Below are 22,265 nucleotides of genomic sequence, written 5' to 3'. Positions count from 1 at the left end.
CAGGCGGACACGGAGGACTGACGGGGCAGGAAGGTCCTCAGATGTCAGGAGCTACCATGGCCTTTAGAACTTACCTTTGCCCAAGGACAACTCTGAAGCGCTTTGTAGAACACACCCTTGCTTCTGTCCTTATTTCCTAACGAAACCTGAGAGTGGGGGGAGGGGAGGGGAGGGGAAGAAAGAGACACAAAAATGGTGAATTGAAGCAGGTAGACTGAGGCCACAGAGACCACCCCTGCACTGACCCACGCCGGGTCCTCAGCCGCAGCCAGCTGTGGGGTCTACGTACCAGGGGACGCTAGCTATCGGGGCCTCTGCTGTGGGGTCCATTCCTCCACCAACAGGCCCAGAGTGCAGACCGTTCACACTTCTGCCTTGGGCCTGCAGCCTTTCATTCCTAACAGTGCCTGGGACCCCGAGGCCCTGTGTGTGGTGAGGCTGATGGCTTTACATAGAGAAGACATCTGCTTTAACACGTGCCGTTTTCTGAAAACTCTCTCTGAGAAAAGAGCCAGGACTGCTGAATGGCTAACACTGAACGGAAACTTCAGGCAGGCATTTCAGTCCGAGAAGGTGTAGACATTCGGCAGGTTTCTCTCCAGGTATAACATCCTTAGTCTCAACTCAGACACGCCTTCTCTCTCCACGCCCGGTGGGGGCCGGAGCTGCAGGCGGCACCCCCCGGGGGCCTCCCACGTCCCAGGAAGGGACCTGTCGCATGGCAGCTCCTCCGTGCACTCAGCCCACCGGGCAGCTCCCCTGGCTGCCAGGTGTCCACAGCTGTTCGTGGGCACAAGCCAAGCTCGCAGAGCTTAAGTGTTTCTGGACTTTGCACCCACCCACCTACCTCCTCCAGACTCATTCCCAGAACCTTCTAGGGGACGCCAGGCTTCTGCCAGGTGGCTGGTACTTGGCGTCCAGTGAGGGTTGCTGACCAACCTCCCGGAAACCCTGGCAATGGCATCTAGAGACTCCGATCTGTGCCTCGGGAGCTCTGCCCACCCAGGCCCGCTCACTTCCTCTTCCATGTTTTCAGGTTAACGCCCACCATCACCAAGACTGTACCTTTGGGCTGTACCCAGCATCTGTGATAAAAGGTTCAAGCCTCCCCATGCCCCGCCCCCCCCGCCCCACAGAGCCTCTGGCTGAACACTCCTGCTTCCCCCCTGGCATGAGCCTCGGCCGTTCTGGGGCCAGACCTCTGCATCGCACGCCAGGGCCAGTGTGAGCGGTCCCTCCATCGCTCAACCAAGTACTCCAATGTCCTCTCCAAAAATACTGACTAAACTTGAGATGTTTTCCCCTCGTTTTTGGAAGAAGGTTTACTACGGCAAGTTCTCACCCAGCGTGTCTGTGAGACTCAGAGGTCCTGCACCGCAAGCCAGGTGCCGCTACGAGCCGGCTGGCCTCAGAGGGACCCGCTCTGCGCTGTCCACCGGCCACAGACACTTCCGCTGGACCGTACAGAGGGTCTCGGCCAGGCGAAGGCCTGTGAGACCGCTGGTTTCCTCTGTTCGGAATTCCCTATTCCACAACGGCCTTGGATGTGACTGCTCCCTCTCACTACAGCGCCCACCTTTAAATTTCCTCATCTTAAACCCCGACCCTGTACAGTTCCTACGTCAGGACTGCAATCTAACCAGTGGGTGACGCCCATGCACCCTGTGACCCCGCGGGGCTGTGACGGTGAAAGTGTGTCTCCTCGGGCACCTGGGAACGTCTCGGGGCACTAACTGGGACCAGGCACGGGACTGAAGTCACAGCTGCCGGAGGGGCAGAGCTGCAGGTATGGTCTCCATGTAAAAGTCTCCGAGGCCGCCAACAACCGTCCCTAAACACTGCCGAAGCCTCACACCAAAACGCCCAGCAACTACTCCTCCTTGTCCTCCCACCAAATACCGAGTAAAACTGCTACATGCAACTCCCGGGAGCCCTGACATTACCCCCATCCAGGGGCGAGGGACAAGGAAGCGCCTCCAGCTTTCCCCCGCGGGGCCCCTGGACACCTGCACTTTCTGCGTAAAAAACAAAAACTCCAAGTACTTTCTTACCAAAAAACTCAAGTACATCCTCCACAGTAAGGGGCACTGGCTGCCGTGCTCACTCCGGATCGCATTTTCAAACAGGGCTCTGATCCGGTGCGTCAAGCCGGTCTCAGGGATTGTGGCGTAGACCTCTCTGCCATCTACCCTGCAAGACAAAGGCTCATGAAACCCCGGCCAAGTTCTCTCACTGACATCACAAGAGGCACAGAGGCAGAGATGCATGTGTTCGTGACAACGAACGTCAGCAGCAACTGGCTCACAGCCTGTCAGAGGCAGGGCTGTCCCTCAGAGCTGGAGTGCTGGGGGTGCGGAGTACAGATGGGATGCGCTCCGCCAAAGCCAGAGGAAGGCAGTGCCCAGGGTTCCGTGGTTTCTCCACCACGAGTCTGACTAGAAGTCACACACCAAGTCCTTGCTTCTCGGGAACCTGTCAGAGAGGCGAAGTGGCCTGTCCAAGGTCACACGGCTGGTGAATGGAAGAGCTGGGGTTTGCACCGAGTCCAACTCCAGGCCTGGCTCTTACCCACATGCTTTCCCCACAGCGTCTCAGACACGGGAGGCCTGACCATCCCCACCCACCACCGTCGGCAAGGCTCAGGGTCCCAGAAGGCATGGCCAGGAAGCCGGCCACAGAAGCCTCACCTGCGGGTGCTGCTCTTTGCAGTCTCTTCTATAAACCCTACCCACCCCGGTGTGCCAAGCACTGGCCGTGTGCATTTCTGTGCCGAGGCTCAGAGGGCAGGGGACACGCACACGTTCCATAAAGGTGGACACACGAACAAGAGGAACGTGATTACCTCTGGACGGTCTCCACCAGTCGTTTCCTCATTTTCTCAGCTTCAATGGCAAACAGCCAAGGCTCCAAGGGTGCCGCAGACCTGGTGATGGCACCGAAGAACCTCCTGGTCTTGCTGGCGCTGTGGGACTTGCTCTGAAGCTGAACGTAGGACCTCCAAAGAACCTGGTTGCCCGGATACAACTTCAAAGCCTCTGAGAGCGCCTGCCGCAGAGGAGCCAGAGGGTACACGCTGACTTTCATGTGGAACCTGAGCAGGCTCGTGTGCATCAGTGTGACGGCCTCGAGGACACTGCTCACACTTGGGGGGCAGGCACTGGCCTCCAGGCCTGGGTCCCCTGGGGAAAGAGAGCCCTTCAGTTTTGCAGATACCTGCTCGTATATCTGCACAGCGGCATCGATCCCTATGGTCAAATACTGGAAGAGCATAAAGCATTTAACCACACTAACTAGGCGGTTAAGGGAGGCGGTGGCAGCTGGGTCGGAGACGCGGCCCTCACACAGACAGTCCTGCAGTGCGTGTTCGTAAGCCTTCCGAGCTTTCAGAATGTGAATGGCCAGGACCTGCCCAGTGTAGGGCCCATAGGGACTGCTCTCAGCCAGCCTGGTTAATATGTGAACAGCTCGGGCCGCCGTGGCCACTCTGGTGTCTGGCGCCAGCTCCAGCTCCAGCTCAGCATAGAGCAGACTGAGCTCACAGACCTCAGGGTCCTTCAGCTCCCCGCTCCCTGCCATGCTGAGCGCTGTATCGAAAACTTTTCTGGCGTCCTCTGTGTTGCCAAGCAACCATTCCAGATGTGCATACTGCTTCCAGAGGCAAAAATTGTTGCAGTTTTCTGGCTCCTTAAGGAGATTCTTGGCTAGTTTTTTGCAGTTCTTTCCTCGTGATTTTAACCTCTTCTTGTTTTTAGTGTGCAGACACCAAATGACCTAGAGGTAAAAAGGAAAGAATAACTCCACGTGCTCTATGATGTTAAACAAGCCCGGGGTACTGCCAGCCTGAGAAAGCCACACGAGGCGTCTACACTTTCTTCCTTCACCACATGTCTGGTAAACACTTAGGCTCTCTAATCTGGGAAACAAATCAGGATTTTTTTTCCCTCTATTGATTTTTAGAGGGAGTGGAAGGGAAAGAGGGTGGGGGGGGGAGAGAGAGAGAGAGAGAGAGAGACATAGATGTGAGACACACACATCAATTGGTTGCCTACCGCACACGCCCCGACTGGGGCCGGGATTGAACCTGCAAACCAGGTACATGCTATTGACTGGAAATCAAACCCATGACCTTTTGGAGCGTGGTCTGATGCTCTAACCACTGAGCACACTAGCCAAGGCACAAATCAGGATTTTTTACCAAGGCCACAGGAACCCCAATATGAAACATCCCGGTTTCCATCTGAAACCGCTATAAACAAGGCTCACATACCCTAAATGTTCTTCTCCAAAGAGGCAGCCTCCCAATTTTATACTTTAACTGGTGCACAGATTCGTGCACATTGAAAGGAAATTAATTAGAAGAAATACTTTAATATTGCTATTCGCCCTTTCTCTACAATAGAAGTGTCAACCAAATTCAAGACTGACAATGACAGACAGAAACACACACGTGCGATTGGCGCCAGCGAGAACTTTATATGTATCGCACATGCATGAGTCAACTTAGCCTTTTATATATATATAAACTTGCTTAATTAGACCTGCTTTCTGATGTAGCTTAACTTTTTCCAGCCCAGTGAAGCACCCCAACTTTTCTTTCAGGTAATTGTCAGCAACACAGCAAAACATTATTGTTGTAGATCATGCGGGAAGAACAAAGGGTAAAATATTTAACTGCAGCAGTGTTTGACTACATTCTGCGCAGTGAGAAAAACAAGTCATTTTCAAGGTCCACCATTTCTTTCTTCTTTTCAGTTGGGTCAAGCTTCTAAGCTTTCTAAATCTCCGTTTTCTGGCTAATGAAAAGAAAATAAGATTCCACCGAGTCTCCTATCTACCTACTCCAGGACTTCTGTGAGGATCAAATGAGATGAGACACGGGACAACGCCTCACAGACATTTGGTTAGTGTGAAATGTTTGCACCTGGCTATGAAGCAAGTCAGGTTCCTGGGCTAAAGAAACTCCAAGGAGGCTAGTCACGAGGGAGAAGCAGCTGGGCGTTGCTATGTGACGTCATTACCTGGCGCCCACAGAGACCATTTCTGGGCTGGGCTGGGCTGTGGGCCGCATTTTGCGCCATGGGGTCTTGGCAGCGTTGGCTGCGATTTGGTGGGGTGTTGCTCCGGGGTGGTGGCAGGGCCTGTGTCCCATTTGGGGGAGGCTGAGTGTTGCTTTGTGGGCTCCAGGTCCATGATGCCGTTTATTTTTAAATGGCCAGTGTGCGTCATGGCAGCTCCTGCGCTGTCTGTCCTGTGGTGGTCAGTGTGTATCATAGCAACCAGCTGGGAGGACACTTAGCCTTTTATATATAGAGATAATACAACCTAGTGTGTACAATCTGTAGTTAAAATGTCACAACTTTGGGGGTTAAGATTCTATACTAACTTTGGCCAGCAGAGGGCAGAAGAGTCTATTCTAGACAAATTTCTAGCAGATACATAGATAAGAGAGCAGGGTAAGTAGCTTATTTTATCTATTTTAATAAGCCCCTAAATCCTCTAACCCTGCTTAAGCTTAAGCTTGGTTCTTAACACTAAGAGCTCACATAATCACAGGCATCTGGTGACACAAGAATCAACACAAATAGCCCAGTCACTCCTACATTCCTCTTACTGCAGCTTTAGAAGAAATACTTTAATATTAAGGCCTCTGAAAGGGCAGCCACACACCAGGTGCCGTTAGGGTCCCCGAAGGAGGTGCTGTGGCCCTGGACCCTGAAGAACACCAAGAGCCTTTATAAATAGACACAAAAGGAAGTCCCCACGCAGGGTGGAGGGGCCGGAGTTACCTTTGCGATCTCGTACCGTAGCCAGGAGGAGCAGAGCTGGGACCTCTCCCTGCCGGAAAACAAAGGCATCACCAGGTGGAAGATGTTGCGGATGAACTCCTCGCCCTCTCGGCCATGACCCCGGGTCCAGCGCCGGCAGCCCAACTGGTCCATGCGACCAACACAGCTGACGCCAGAAAATGAAAGGTTGAGAAAAGTCAATGGCTGTTCGTCATAAAGTCCGTTATGGAAGATGCTGTTCTCATCCATGGCCAGGTAGAGGCAGGAAGCTGGAGGGCTGAAGCCAGCAGGCACACCCAAGAACTGCAGAAAGGCCACGATCAGCTGGAACTGAAGAGCTTGGCTGGAAAGTCGGATTAGAGATTGTCCAATATCATCAAACAGCACCTGCAATAAAGACAAAGGGACCTGCTCAGGAGCTCGGTTTGTTTATTTATCTATTGTAATAAACAGAAAACCATCACAATTCTCCCACTATTCTCTTCACATGATTGCATAATGATTCAACAACATACAATTTTAAACAGGTAGGAGCTAGATTTTCTGCAAGATGCAAAAAAGCTAGAGGCCTCTCAAGGCAACCCAGAGCGCTGCAGGAGAGGTTTGCAATACTGGTGGGACTCCCACACTGCTGAGATTCTCAGAAGGAGGGAAGCCCATGAGCAGGCTGGAGCCAAAAATTTTCAAAATATCCTGTTGGATTCATAGAAAATCTAGAATCATTCACTTCTGAAAGGACACATAATTGCTTTGTAGTCACAAGTGTAAACTTTTTTTAAGATAGAAGAATAACTTTATTGTTCTGTGTTTTTCTGGTACGAAATTGCTTCAGGAAATGAAAAATGTGCTAAAAAAATAGATAAACAGCAGGAAGGTAAGGGAAGAAGGAGAGAAGTTTTAAGAACCTAATACCAACAGTGAGTGTTCGTGGCTGACTTCAGGTAAAACTTTAAAATGTAAGACCACGGAGACTACCCTTTGTTCCAAGGTCCTGCACATCTGAGGTCTTTGTGGCTCTGAGCAAAGGACTACCTGGAGTCAACTAATCAAAACCATCCGTCAATCAGAAATCTCCAGGCTTGGAGTTGAGAAAGCTAAGTGACAAGAAACTGCGGGCAGCAGTGGTGTGCTCCAGAAATGAGCTTCCAGGAAACTGCCCAGATTTTGAGCCTTGAGAACTGACTCTGGAAGGGTAATGAACTCTGCAAAACCCTCAACCTCCACAGAAAGACCCCAGTCCTCCCTGAACCTTCCAGCTACAGCCAGGAGAGGGAGCTCACGTGCACACTCGCCTCACGGCAGTCCCCTCACGGAGCACTGAGGGCTCAGCAGCGAAGAAAGCAGGCAAACAGCTCCACCCTCGAGGCATGTAACAGGTAGGGAGGGCCACAGACAACAAACCATTCCAAAGCCGACAAGCCTCCCTACTCTGAGTCCATACTACCATGTTACATAACATATACTTATTATACTTTATTCCAAGCAATATAAAATGTATCTTGTGAAACTGGGTCAATTCCAGGTATCAAAAGAGAATCTTTTCCTTTATTATCACGCTGCGGCCATGAGACAGAGCAGCATGTACCAGTCACGCAGCAACGGCGGTAACAGAGCCAACGTGAGTTAAATGCCTGGCACACAGCCGTCTGACTGCTGGTTCCCTCTCCAATAAGACTAGCTGTATGCCGACTGTCCCCTAACGGCCTTACATCCAGTCCTCCTTGTCTTCTGGAGTCAAACCTACCGGCCATGTTTCTGAAGACACAAGGAGGGCGGGGAAAGTGGACACAGTTAAACCATCTAGGACAGGGATTCTGTGTTTTAAACCCTGAGCCCTCCAGCTTCCATGTGAAAAAGTAACTGAACAACCTGGAAGACCACCGCTCCTATTCAGGGGCAGGAACTACCTGGTCAAGTGCCACTCAGCTCCCACATCACCAGCAGCCAATGACATTCTACCCTGGTTTTCAGTGAGAGGGAAGTTTCCAGACAAGAACAAGAGCCAGGCTAGCATCTCCTAAGCCAGGCAAGTGCTCTGAGAGCCCAACACCTTCTTTGGGCACCAAACCCAATGGGGATGGGGAGAAGGCAAAGACCCCATGGCTGGCGCCCTCCTGGGGTGGGGTACTTGCCTGTCTCTCTGGATCCTCACAGTCTTCCTCCGTTTGCTTCTTGGTCTTATCAGGCCGCCACGGCCGCCAGTGCCTCTGGTCTCGGGACCGCTCAGCAGCAAGCCAGATCTGCCACCTGGGCAGGGTCTTATCTCTGATGTCCTGGTCATCCTCTTCTGGTTCATCATCATCATCATCTAGGCAAGAACAAAACTTCCAGCTCACTAACCAGCAAATAAAACCATCAACACCCAATCAACCTGCATGCCAGCCACTGTGGTGGCCCCTGGAATGCCAAGATGGGTAAGAGCTACCTAGGCCCAGCCTCTGCAAGGCTCAGTGGCCTTTACCGATGGGCTCTCCTGTAACCACAATCAAGGTCCCCCCAGCAGCGGTAGGTCAGCTGCTGAAATCAAATGATTTTTAACACTATCACACCAATGAAAATGAGGACACATACTGTAGAACAGCGCTGACCAACACAACTCTCTGTGGTGATCAAACGTTCCATATCTGTGCTGTCTGACAGAGCAGCCACCACCACAGGGCACTTGAAATGTAGCTGGTAGAAGAAATGAGTTTTTAATTTTATTCCATTTTAATTAACTTTAATTAAAATAGCCACACATGGCTAGTGGCTGCTACTGGACAACACCATTCTAGAGTACTAAGTGACACTTAATGACAACTTTGGTTTAGATTTTCTTAAGCCATCAGAATTTTTAGCCAGTGACCTTACGATTATGACCTATGTTCACGTCTTTCAAAAAATGTCAATTCAAGACATCCTTCAGTGGTAGCCTTTATCCTTCAGTGACAGCCTCTACTTCACTGTTTCCTGACTCTGGGCAGGCAGAATGGAAGAGGAGAAGAGCTGAATCACCTGCAAAGTTCCACATTTAAACAGAAACAAACAGGGCATGTAAAATGGTACCGCCACTTGGAAAAGTCTGGCAGTTTCTTATAAAATTAAACATGCACTCACCATCAGGCCCAGCAACTGCACTTGTAGGCGCTGATGCCAGAAACATGGAAACCTATGTTCACACACAACCCTATCCACTACTGCCCACAGCAAAGCTTTATTCACAACAGCCCAAACTGGAGACAACATACACAAACTGGTACAGCTATGTCATGGAACACTACTGGGCAAGAAATATGAATGAACTATTGACACACACAACAATTTGGCTGAATCTCAGGGGAACTATGCTAAGCGGGGGAAAAAAACCAACAATCTTCAAAGTTACACAGAAAACAAGTGCTGGCAAAGTTACCCCAGACACCTGAAGGGCCCCGCCTAAGAGGCGACAGACATGCCACCTGGCCTGCAGCTCTGCACTGCCAGGCAGATCACAGCCAATCCCAAGTGTTCATTTCTCAGATGAGCGCTGGAAGGTGACACCGGTGAAAAGAGGCTGGCCGAGCCTGGTGGGCGCCCATCCACCGCTTTCTCACTCACACGTGCAAGAAACCAGGTGAGTGAAGCAATTCCCAAATAGCTAAGAGCTGCACTGGCCAAAACGGTAGCGTTAACAAGTGGCTACCAAGCCCCAGAAAGTGGCCGGTCTGAACTGAGATGTGCTATAAAGGAAAAATACACACCAGATTTCAAAGAGTTCGTATGGGGAAACATGCAAAATACCTCATTCGTTTCTTAATGTTGATTAAACGTTGAAACATTAATGATTTTACTACTAGGTTAGACAAAACACGTTACCAGAATTAATTGCCCCTCTTTTCTTTTTGCTTGTTTTAGGTGGCTACTAGAGAATGTGAAGTTACGCATGTGCTTGAGTTATATTTCTACTGGTCAGGGCTGTTTTAGAGGGTAACTCTGGAAAGTACTTTGAGTCATTTAGAATGACATTTATAGAAGTGCTAGTTAATAATTATTTTATAGTAGTCCTTAAAAGGCATGTATTTTCAAATGATCTGGACACTGCCAAGAAAACAAAAAGACCGTCTTAAATACACACTGAAATGGGGGTGGGGATTAGCAACAAGATCAGGTCTTCAGAAGCCTGAAAAGGAAAAATGAAGCATTTCCCCTGAGAGAACTCAAAACCTGCAAGCGTGATGCAGACAGGGGTCAGCTGCTTCAAAGGCTCTAAGACAGCGGTTCTCAACCTGTGGGTCGCGACCCCTTTGGTGGTCGAACGACCCTTTCACAGGGGTTGCCTAAGACTATCCTGCATATCAGGTATTTACATTACGATTCACAACAGTAGCAACATTACAGTTATGAAGTAGCAACGGAAATAATTTTATGGTTGGGTCACAACCTGAGGAACTGTATTTAAAGGGCCAGAAGGTTGAGAAGCACTGCAAGAGGAAAACAGTCTATGCTCCTGGGACATCTATTTAATGTACTTTTGACATTGACATTTGTACAATGTTCCTAAGCTACTGCTAATGGCTTCTACATATAAACTACTAATCATGATGACGTACAAACAAGTCCCAGAAGGAAAACTCACACGCGTGCTGCGAGGGCCTTACCTGGGTTGATGACCACCCAGCCGCCCCGCTCCTGCTGGTGCATCCACGCTCTCCAGCCTCGGGCGCCCTTCTCCCCAGCCCGGGGCTCTCCGCTGTCCCAAAAGGGCTCAAAGAACTCCACCTGTTCAGATGTAAGACGTGGAGGTTAGCCCAACTTGTACAAATCTGCTGAGTCGCCAGGCAAATTAAGTGCGGGCTGGCCTAAGAGGGGCTATGCTTCGTGAAGCCTTGCCCATCATCAGTCTCTGAAGTAGATATAACACACACCCCAAACAGAAAATGTAATTATCTAGTTGGGGGGGGGGCTCCATGGTAGCCCTCAGGGCTATGGGATTCACACCCTTGGTATGGGCTGGACCAACAATATGGCAAAAAGTGATGGGATGACACGTCCAAGATTGGGTTACAAAGACTGGCCTAGGTCGTTGAGAAGGGGAGGAGCAGAATGGCTTTCCAGTTCTGACCCTGGTCGGCCAGTCTCACAAGAAGCACTGGCACTGCCAGAACCCCTAACTGATACCCGGAGTCACGCTGCTTTCGAGACCTGCTGAGGGGAAGGGGAGCCACGGTTCCATCAGGACAGACGCTGAGGTCTTGAGGACATGGCCACGTCTCAACTACCTGCTCCTAACAGCCGGCACAGCGCCCAGCACCTAGTAGGGACTCAATAAACACTTGCTGGCGCAGAGCTGAACATGGCAGGCACCCAACGAATGAACAGGTCTGCAAGCCTGGCCCCTCCCTCACTCATCTGGACACTAGGTCCTCAGTGCATGGTAACCAGTTCAGTGGCAGCAATTCCACATGGAACAGAATGTGGACACAGCAAGGAACAGGAAGCGATCATGCTATCAATCCACAGTAAGGACTTTACAAGAGCAAATAACTGGCTCCATGGGAGCTTTGTAAGGAATCTTTGAAGAGGATACCAGGCTATGAACAGGCACACGGGGGACAGGAGCCGCAGGATTATCCAGCCTGAGCCCAGAAGTGCCTCGCACGCCAGGGAGGGCGGTGTCCAGGAGAGCCACGAAGGCAGGGCGGGCAGCATGACACGGGCCCTGGATGCTGAGCACATGTCAGCCACCTCAGGAAGGGAACTGGGAAGACTACACTCCCTCTTTTTTTACATTTACATTTGATTTTTTAATTGATTTCAGAGAGGAAGGGAGAGGGAGAGAAAGGTAGAAACATTAATGATGAGAGAGAATATTGATTGGCTGCCTCCTGCATGCCCCCTAATGGGGATTGAGCCTGCAACTGGGGGATATGCCCTGACCAGGAATCGAACTGTGACCTCCTGGTTCATAGGTCGATGCTCAACCACTGAGCCACGCCAGCCTCGCTACACTCCCTCTTTACAGGTTTTATTTACTCAAAAAAAAAAAAAAAAGGTATTTTTTTAAAAGTGTGATAAATGGTTATAACCAATTTATTTCTTCCACAGAAACACAGACTAGTAATACCAGACTCTGCCTGCTTATGGTGACGACTTACTCAGAGATACAGAAAGTCACTAAATAAAAAGCTTTATTTAAAGGTTGTCATGTAAATACTTTGCAGTTACCTGTGTTGTTAACCCCAAGAGCTTGGATCAGGCTCTCCTGACACATCAGAGAGGCTGCCGAGGCCCACAGCCCTGGCCAGGGCCCGCCCCTGAGCCCCATGAGAAACGGCTCTCATCAGACTACGAGTGTCAGCAAAGGGGTGGGCGTGAGCATGACCCTGAGCCTGACCTTGAGCCCCAACCACACACCCCATGCTCTGCAGAGCTGGCTAAGAATCACTGCTGTAGCACAGCATACTCGTAAGTAACAAAGTATGTCTTAAAATAACTGTTATCTGGCTTACTATACAAATAATCAGTTATCCCAATATCCACCAATATTCTTTAACCCAACTTTGTCTGGAAAAAAAATAGATAAAAATAATAATGATATTTCTCTTCCGAGGCCGACGCAATGCAGAGAATGGGAGCGTTTTGAGAGGCAACCACGCCCCCATGAGCCTTCTCCACAGCCCCAGTGAGATGACCCGGAAGAGCTGCAGGAGCGGAGGAGGCAGAGTTTAACACTCCGTGCTCACGCAGTCGGTCAAGAACAACCCATGTGCTCACCAACTGTCGCAACAACAAGAAGCTCCGGGCCGAGTGATGGCTTGACAGGCACTGCGACACGGTGCTGGAGAAGTGAAGGAGATGTGGACCGAGGGCCCCGAGAGTGGCGAGGCAAGAAGTCCACGCCAGTCCACAAGGAACCTGCGCAGGGACTTGGCCTTTGTGGTCCTGCGGAACCCACTCATCGCTGGCAAGTAGGGGTTCCTCCCTGCTGTCAAATTCACTCCCCCGTCCTGCAAAGACCTGCCCTTCAACAGGAGAACAATAAAATCCTGTGTTTTTTCTAGTGGGAAAGAAATGATGGTAAAAATAGTCTTTATAGGCAATTCAAAAAAATTCTACAAGATGGAGACCTAGGCCTCTCGAGAAAGACCTCTGAAAGGTCACCATGAATTCAGATATCCTATCCCTCTCCACCATGCCCTCTGCAGAACAGGAAACCGGGTTATCTTCCACGGAGAAGGGAAAAGGCCTTCTTATTGAATAGCTCTGTAATAGGGTTTTCTTACTGCTTCACATCACAAATACTGGCCACGCTCACCTGTCACCTGAATGACTAACCCTTCCCCAATTAGGATTGGTGCTGGCAAAGCACCAGCGTGGCATTCCCTTGGCAACTCCAGCGAAGATCGGAGCAGTGGCAAGGTTACGAGGGGAAGTTACAAAAGACTCACCTTAGAACGCACTAAAGTAGGCAAGACAATGGTTTTCCTGTCTGTGGGCATAACTAGCATTTAAACAAGGGCCGTAAGTAAGGGAAAAAGGGACAAAGTGAGTCTTTACATTGGGGGTGGGGGGGACTCTTGTTTATCTCTCCATGGTTCTCCACTTTCATCATGGACGTTTCCTTGGATTGCTAGAATCTATCTGAGAAACAATCCTCAGCAGGTCTGATACAAAGGAAGATATGGTATTTTAAAAATACTACCACCACCGCCCTAGCTGGTTTGGCTGAGTGGATAGAGCATCAACCTGTGGACTGAAGGGTCCTGGGTTCGATTCCAGTCAATGGCATGTACCTCGGTTGCAGGCTCCCAGCCCTGGTCATGGACATGCAGGAGGCAACCAATCGATGTGTCTCTCTCACATCAGTGTTTCTCTCTGTCTCTCCCTCTCTCCCTCTCTCTAAAAATCAATGGAAAAATATCCGCAGGTGAGGATTTAAAAAAAGAAAACCACCATCACCTCCCATGATCCATCCCTCGCCCCAAAAGAGAGAGGAGCAGGGAAGGAAAGAGGGGGAGGGGAAAAGGGCGGACAGAAAGGAAAGCGGAGCTCCTACCTGCCCTCTGGTTGGCAGGTCTTTCACGCTGTCGGGTTTGAAGAAGGTGAAGTCGACCATGGCCTGGAACAAGGAGACGGCCTTCTCCGCGTGCCCGGCCTGGCGCAGGAAGTGGCACTGCTGAAGAAAGAGCACTGAACGCGGCAGAGAACTCTGGTTAACACCATCGAGGAAAAACAACCTGATTCCTAAGATACAGTAAAACACCGAGAACATCTTCTCCCTGAAATCAGTTACTGCTGAATTTTCAAAGCTGTGACACCTACATGTCCTGATTTAAAAGGACTCACAACAGCTCTGTAATCAAAGTATATTCATTTAATTTTTATATAAAACCACCAGAGAATACAAATATTAACAATAAAAACTACATATACATAAATGTAAGGCAGGAGGTTGGTCTGAATATTGTTAGCAAAAACTCAAAGGATTGTTTCTCAGACAGACTCTAGCAATCCAAGGAAACTTCCACAATGAAGGTGGAGAACCATGGAGAGATAAAACGAGTCCCCCCCAATACAAAGACTCACTAATGTCCCTTTTTTTCCTTTACTTATGGCCCTTGTTTAAATGCTAGTTATGCCCACAAGAAGATTTCTAGAAAAGGATGGCATGGTACATTTTTTTTTTTACCAGAAAGCCAACACCTATCCTCAGTGGATCACTAGAGGGCATTATTCGCCAGCAATTTCCATCCTATGCTCAGCGTCAGCTGTAACCAAATCAAGGTTCCACGCCTGAACATTTCAGTTTGCCTTAAGTGTGGTGCAATGCCACTTACTAAGTCATGTTGAGCGAGCTGAGCACATCACAAATGATAGCACACACGAGGCTTGTTATGCCAGTGTGGTAAATGCTTGTTCTCTCTGGAGCAGTGGTTCTCAACCTTGGCTGCACATTAGAATCACCTGGGAATCTTTTTAAAATCCTGATTTCTGGGCCTCATCCTCCAGAAATTCTGTTTCTTTGTTATGGGGTGGGGCCACAACATTAGTAACAAAGAAACAGAATTTCCGGAGGATGAGGCCCAGAAATCAGGATTTTAAAAAGATTCCCAGGTGATTCTAACGTGCAGCCAGGGTTGAGAACCACTGCTCTAGAGCAATATATTTACATCTTTAGAAGTTCACTGTAATCGCAGGGTTTTGACCCAGTAACTGCCTGCGTGTGCCAGACACTGAGCTAGATTCACCATATACAGTATTTTCACCATATAACCCTGTAAGCAGGTAGCATACTATCGTTGCTGAGGGAGAAACAAGAGCTTAAACAGGTTAAGGAACTTATCCAAGGTCATACCAGAACCACTGAAGGGCAAACCCAGGATTCAAGTCAAAGGCGACATTCTCTAGCTCCTGCATAACATGCTGCCTCTGATATGTCACTACTGGACAAATTTATATTCTAGGCTCCTTTGGGACACACCAAAAGGCTAACCATATAATCCCAGTAACCTCTAAACTGATGCAAAGATTTCCAGTCAGTGAGGACATCCCACAAGCATTACTGCCCGAAACCCTAGGACTGGAGGTGATGAGCAGCACAGGTACCTCAAAAGACCAGGCCGTTGGCAGCCAAAGTTATGAGTGTTGACTGTACCTCCCTGGTTAATAACCAGAGAAGTTGAAACTTCTAGGCCAGGGATAATTTCCTAACTCTACTGTCTCTAATGCCCTTACCACCACCACCAAGAAGCTGGAGGGGGAAGAATCCGTCATGGTCAAAAGGAGTCAAGATAGTTTTTTTGTTGCCGAAACCGGTTTGGCTCAGTGGCTAGAGCGTCGGCCTGCGGACTGAAAGGTCCCAGGTTCGATTCCGGTCGAGGGCATGTACCTGGGTTGTGGGCACATCCCCAGTAGGAGATGTGCAGGAGGCGGCTGATTAATGTTTCTCTACCATCGATGTTTCTAACTCTCTATCTCTCTCCCTTCCTCTCTGTATAAAAATCAATAAAAAATATATTAAAAAAAATAGTTTTTTTCTTGATTAATCAATTTTATCAATGTATCAATCAGGTTTATCAACTTCGACTCTTCTAACGTAAATCAAAATAAATCTTCATTTTCAATTAAAGTCACAAGCATTATTCCCTGCCCAACAGGTGTGGCTCAGTGGTTGAGCACTGACCCAAGAACCAGGAGGTCAAGGTTCAATTCCCAGCGAGGGCACCTGCTCAGGTTGTGGGCTCAATCCCCAGTAGGAGGCATGCAGGAGGCAGCCAATCAACGATTCTCTCATCACTGATGTTTCTATCTCTCCCTCTCCTTTAATTAAAAAAAAAAAAAAAAAAAGGCAGCATCATTCCTCCCACGTAAATGGATCTGGTCACCATCTCCTTACCAAACATGGCCTCCTCGGTGCCAGGCAGCTCAGGGTGAGACAAGATGCTGCCGTCCTTCACAGCAGACAATGTACTCAAGCATTTCCCATAAAGGCTGTGAATTTTTGATATTGAAAAGGTGCTGAACTGGCTCTGGCAAAACAGAAGGTATTTCTGCCAAAGGGCTGTATTGTTGGGGTGTAGGAATATCAGCTTCTGCCACTCTTTGACCAGCGTGGAGGGCTCCCAGAACTCCGTGCAGAGCTTCAGCTTGGCGAGCTTCAGGTCCACGCTGCTCGGGTTGCTGTCGATGGCCCGCTCCAGAATGGCCAGCTTCTTCTCCAGGATGAGCTTCAGGGACCGCTTCCGCTTCTCCTGCTCGCCTTCCTCGATGGCATACAGGCCAGGGCTCCGCATGACCTCGTCCTCAACAACAAAAACACCCATTTACAAATGCACGGGGAACTGCACCTCCGGATCCCAGCTGCCCACAAGCCCCAGAGGGTTCCTCATCTCTCAAAAGGCTCTGCTATTTGGACTTTGTTGATAACCACTAGTGTATCACAATTTCTCCTAATGGCAGCTCAGTTCCTGGGGTACCTGTGCCACCTCGTATACTGATCTTGTATTTATTTCACCTGACTGACCTGCCTATTGGCATTTAAAACTTAGATTTATGTATCAATAACTAGCATGCAATGCCTTGAAATCCTTTTCTGGAATCAACTTGACCATTAAAACAGTCAAATGAGGGACAAAATATTCCTGTATAAGTTGTTCAAAAAATGTAGGTGGAACTAAGACAACCCATGTATTTTAGAAAGGGCGCATGTAGCCCTAAGGAGGTAACTCAACGAGCAGCCCTTCTCTCCACATTCTGCGCTCTCCGCGTGGTCTGTCTGCACTTCCCCAAGGCCTCCCCCTCCTGGTGAGCATCCACTCTTCCCTCAAGATTCTGCTCAGATTTCACCTTCTCTTGGAAACCCTTTCTTACTCTCTATGGCAAGTCACTCCCTCATTCCATCCCCGAATTACACACGAAGGCGTTTATCTCCCCAGATGCATGGCTCTTCACACGCCAGTCTTCTCCCTGCACTCTGGGCACGCTCAGGGCAAGGGCTATAGCGTAATCATCTTTACATGCCCAGTGCCTGGGTTCCTCCTGGGAGCTCACAGAGCACATCGCTTTGCCAAAATGAGCACTGCCGTGCTATGTGAGGCAGGAGGGGGACGGTGATGTTTACCTGAAAAGCGACGAACGCCATCCACAGCTGAGTATCCCGAGGGTTCTCCCGCACCCTCCGGTTGAACTCCTCCACCCTGGCCTTGAGAAGCGCGTCCTCACGGTCCGGCTGGGAGTCTGGCTGCTTGGATTCCTGCTCTGAAGGACCTTGTCCCTGTAACCATTGGGTGGTGGATTGATCATAAATCCCCAGAGGGTTCAACCAGGTTGTAACAGGAGGAGCCACATCGTCCGAGTCCTTCACTGGGATGAAGGAGAGGGGCGCAGACGAGGGAGGGTCAGTTTGACTGCTCACGGCGACTCCGTCAGCGTTCATCAGCCCCACGTTCTTCTTCGTGAAATAGCGCTCGATGTGCTTGTGCGCACGCTTCTTCCCCGTGGGAGCCCCCTCCCAGGATATGCACTGCTTCTTAGGGTTAATGCCAAGGCAGGAGTCTCCTTTCCTCTTGTATCTTAAGTATGAAAAAGAAAAAGTTATTGAGGAAATATGTGCACTAACTCTGAATGGGTGAAGGCTCATCACACTTAAAACTCTTGTTATGCAAGTTAAATGCATATGTGCAAATTCACCTTACCTTCAAACTGTCTCTACTGAGGAAAATAGGAGGATTAGCAGTGAACTTTTTCTGTCCATGTAACTTATTCCTCTAACACTTCAAGTCTCCGTTGACGTCTCACGAATTTAAGCTCATGCCTGCCTCCTGGATGGTGGTAATTTACACTTCCCTGGAGCTTTGTAGTTCAAGTCCTGTCACCTACATTATGTCGTTTGATCACAATCACAGGCGACAGGCAAGGCAGGAACCATCATCCCCTCCTTACTGTTCCTAAATAAGGACACTGAGACCTCAGGTGACACCAAGTCATCTGTCTCCTTTCCCTCAGTGTGGTCCTGTGTCCCTACTTAAAAAGATAACATATAGGTCTAAGATTCTTTTTTAATCCTGAAACTAAGTGTGTCAAATAAAATTACATCTGGCTATTTTCTCCTCGGGAGGAAAAGAGGCTGGGTTCTGAAATGCTTTTATGGAACGTGTAGGCGTCCCCAGAGTTAGGAACACATGACTACCGACTAGCTGCACAAAAGCTCAGGAAAACTGTGCACTTCTCTGTATACATGTTATATAAACAACCCAATTTAAAAATGGGCAAAAGATCTGAACAGAACTCATAAAAGAAGACATGAACGGCCAATAAGCACATGAAAAAAGTGTTGGACATCATGAGTCATCAAGGAAATGCAAATTAAAACCACGAAGAGATAGGCCACATACCCATCAAAACAGCCAAAATTAAAAAGACTGACAATATCAAATGTTGGTGAGTAATCTGCGGGGTAACCAGGACCCCCATATGCTGTCGATGGGAATATACACTGGTACAAGCACTTTGGGAAAAGGTCCAGCAATTTCTTTAGAAAACTAAGTATAGACCTACCCTATGACCCAGTAATTCTATTCCTAGGTATTTACCCAAGAAAAAGGAAACCACATGTCTACACAAATACTTGTGCACAAATCTTCTCATAAGCTTATTCACAACAGCCAAATACTGGAGGGAGTCCAGGTGTCTGCCAACTGAAGAATGAAGAAACAAACGGTGGTAGATGCCACGACACGGATGAAGCTCAAAACCATTTCGCTGAGTGGAAGGAGCCAGACACAAAAGAGTACACACTATCTGATTCCACTGAATATGAAATTCTAGAAGAGACCAAGCTGATAGGAAAAAATTAGAACGGTGTTGGCCTTGGGGGAGGTGGGGTGTAGACTGACTGGAAAGGAGCCTGAGGAAACTTTCTGGGGTCACAGTGATGTTCTCTCCTTTCACAGAGGTCTGGGTTATCCAGGTGCATCCCTCTGTCACCCTCAGCAAATGAAGATCTGTGTATTACAATATATGCAAATTTTAAATCAAAAGAGAAATAAATGAAACAAATCTTGGACTGTAGTTAATGATATCCATGCTGAAGTATTTAGGGGGTAGTATATTGATGTTGTCAATTTACTTTGAAATGCATCAAAAACTAATATGGGTTGATGAATGAATGGACAGATATATGATAAGGCAAATATAATAAAACTAGAGGCCCAGTGCATGAAATTCGTGCACACGTAGGGTCCCTAGGCCTGCCCAGCGATCAGGGCTGATCAGGTTCCCTGCCTCCCCGCCTCCTCCTTCCCTCGCAGCCCATGCCGCCACCCTGGCTCCCTCAGCACCCCACTGCCACCGCTGGTCACTTGCCATGTTCCACACTGCTCCCTGGTGGTTAGCGCATGTCATAGCAAGCAATCCAGCTCCCGGTTTCCCGATTGAACTCCCAAGGGGACAATTTGCATATTAGCCTTTTATTATATAGGATAAGATGAAAGAATGTAGGGGGCAGGTATATGAGTGTTCACTGTAAAATCCTTCCAACTTCGCTGTATTTTTTTACATTTTCATAATAAAGTGACAAGGGGAGAAAAGGCAGGAGAGACCCGCTGCCATCTTCTACCAACTCCCAACTCCCGGGAGCTCTGCCCCCTCCCCCTGTGGCTGAGCCAGCACCTCACTGGCTTCCCACTGTCAACAGGTACCCGAGAAGCTCTCTGCTTGCCTATGCTCCCTCGCTGCCCAGGTGCAGTGAGTCCACTTTGGGGGAAGAGTGTCTCACACACACGTATGAGCTGTCTCTCAAACCCTTCTCTTCATCCTCTCCCCCAGCTTCTCCTAGATTATCTCCAAAGAACCTCTCTCCATTCCATTTATGAGTTAAAAACAACTTTAACAATAGGGTGAGGAGATAAAATAGTGCTACAATTGCTCTAAATGAGCCTATCATTCCCTAAGGAACAAATTTTAAGTAAAAAACTAGTTTTTTTCTCCTTAATTACTATTTTATTTTCACTAAAAATGAATATTTTAGAAATTCATATATCCAAAACAGGTTTACTGAGTTTTCCGAATTTAAAACTGCATTTTGTAAAACTAATTTTAATAGCTGCATTTCATAACAAATTAGATGAAAATGATAAAGGAGAAAAAATAATATTACTGGTCCATATTTTTAAGCATCTTCTTTCAGATATATGGGTATGTATAGATTTATATGTATATATACACAACCCAGATTAAAATAGTTATAAAGCTTCAGACTTTTCTTCCTATTTTTTAAGTATTTTCCCACACTATTAGTCTTAATGTATGTAATTTTAATAAAAATTTGAACTGGTCCATTTAGAGGGGTATGCCATAGTTTATTTAACAATTTCCAGGACATTTAGGTTGTAGCCAATTTATCATTTATCAGAGAATCTTATTAACTGGACAGGACCTCTTGGCCTTATATCCCATGATTCTCTACCTTCTCTTTTGATTACCTGTGAGCTGTTTGGGAACAGAGATTGTATATTATTGTTCTTTATGTTCCCAACAGTGTCTCACAAAGCACTAAGTACCTAAAAGGTTTAATAAGTATTCAAATATTTTTTATTAACAGATTAGAGGAGAAAAGCTTAAACTCATTACTGAAGTAAGTATCATCACCTGTTTTATGATTATCTAGTGATGTATGGTGAAAACATTTTGGAAAAGTCATTACCATTTAAGGTCATTTTTAAAATGGGAGTGGGGGATGGATAAATAAAAGGCTTTTGCAACTTTTTAAAATGGCATGTAGGTTAGAGCAGTGGTTCTCAACCTTCCTAATGCCACGACCCTTTAATACAGTTCCTCATTTTGTGGTGAACCTCAACCATAAAATTATTTTTGTTGCTACTTCATAACTGTAATTTTGCTACTGTTATGAATCGTAATGTAAATATCTGATATGCAGGATGTATTTTCATTGTTACAAATTGAACATAATTAAAGCATAGTGATTAATCACAAAAACAATAGGTAATTATATATGTGTTTTCTGATGGTCTTAGGCAACCCCTGTGAAAGGGTCGTTTGACCCCCAAGGGGGTTGCGACCCACAGGTTGAGAACTGCTGGGTTAGATCAAATGGTTTCCAGATAGTTTGTCACAATTATTTCACGGTATTTTTAGATTCATTCATGCAACAAATACTTACTGAACACCTATTATGCCAGGCACTGTTCCCCAAGCACCATGGATAAATACGATTAATCCGACCTGAATCCTGATCTCAAGTTTTAAGTTTTCATTTAAGAATGTAAGATAAGATACGCCTAAAGAACTTAGCAATGGACAAAAACCCAACAGAATCTACAAGAGGATGGGTGTGGTCGGCCCGCCAGAGACAGGCTGAGAGAGTTCAGGAGAGAGAAGTGACTTCCCACCAGAGAAAGTCAGGAAAAGACAGGATGGGTACCTGGCTATATCTCCTCGGTAGAGAGACTTATACTCCCAGTTTGCAGGGTCTGGTTTCTTATCTGTCCTGAAGGTTTCTCCTGTCAGAGCCTGGATGTCCTCAAGCCAAACACAGCGGGGCCCAGCAGCAGTGTTCTTTTCTTGGCTATGGGACAAGGGAAGGTGAAGAAGAAAAAGGGAGAGGCACTTAACAACCTTCCATTAACATTTCACATTTGCAGCAACATGGAAGTTACACGTTTCAAACTCCACACGGCATCAAGGGAAGTCGGTCCCCAAAATGCGTACATGCCATACAGATGAGAAGAGGAGGCCTGCTGCAAAAGCAGGTTTAAAATAGAAAGCAAACCTGTCAACACGAAGCGGCACTTTCCCAGAAAACAAGTCATCTCAGAACCTAACCTGAGGGTACGGAGGTGTTCTTTTCCAAGTATTCCATTTAAATTACTGTAACCTGAATGTCAAATATATTCATAAACAAGCGATTTTTCTTTAAGAAAAGAAAAAAGGTGGGCGGCTCTTACTTCACCTTATTTGAAAGTGCTCGGGTTATTTATTCCAACCCCAAACTCAACAATGACA

General features: G+C 47.8%; 1 protein-coding gene across 1 annotated transcript in view; it reads right to left on the bottom strand.

The window, feature by feature from the left end:
• The window catches only part of NRDE2 (NRDE-2, necessary for RNA interference, domain containing), a 36,090-nt gene that overhangs the window by 960 nt on the left and 12,865 nt on the right, over window positions 1-22,265 (bottom strand). The window contains exons 4-13 of the mRNA XM_081111602.1: window positions 21,685-21,828; window positions 17,365-17,815; window positions 16,141-16,546; window positions 13,801-13,934; window positions 10,403-10,523; window positions 7,919-8,094; window positions 5,787-6,173; window positions 2,843-3,771; window positions 2,052-2,190; window positions 75-146 (exon numbers count right to left, since the gene is read on the bottom strand). Coding sequence (XP_080967728.1) covers window positions 75-146; window positions 2,052-2,190; window positions 2,843-3,771; window positions 5,787-6,173; window positions 7,919-8,094; window positions 10,403-10,523; window positions 13,801-13,934; window positions 16,141-16,546; window positions 17,365-17,815; window positions 21,685-21,828 — 2,959 coding nt within the window. The remainder of the gene's footprint in view (window positions 1-74; window positions 147-2,051; window positions 2,191-2,842; window positions 3,772-5,786; window positions 6,174-7,918; window positions 8,095-10,402; window positions 10,524-13,800; window positions 13,935-16,140; window positions 16,547-17,364; window positions 17,816-21,684; window positions 21,829-22,265) is intronic.

Source organism: Myotis nattereri, assembly GCF_964212035.1.
Source record: "Myotis nattereri genome assembly, chromosome: 1".
Classification (NCBI taxonomy): domain Eukaryota; kingdom Metazoa; phylum Chordata; class Mammalia; order Chiroptera; family Vespertilionidae; genus Myotis; species Myotis nattereri.
The sequence above is the reverse complement of the archived record's forward strand: the minus strand, read 5'-3'. Positions and strand labels throughout refer to the sequence as shown.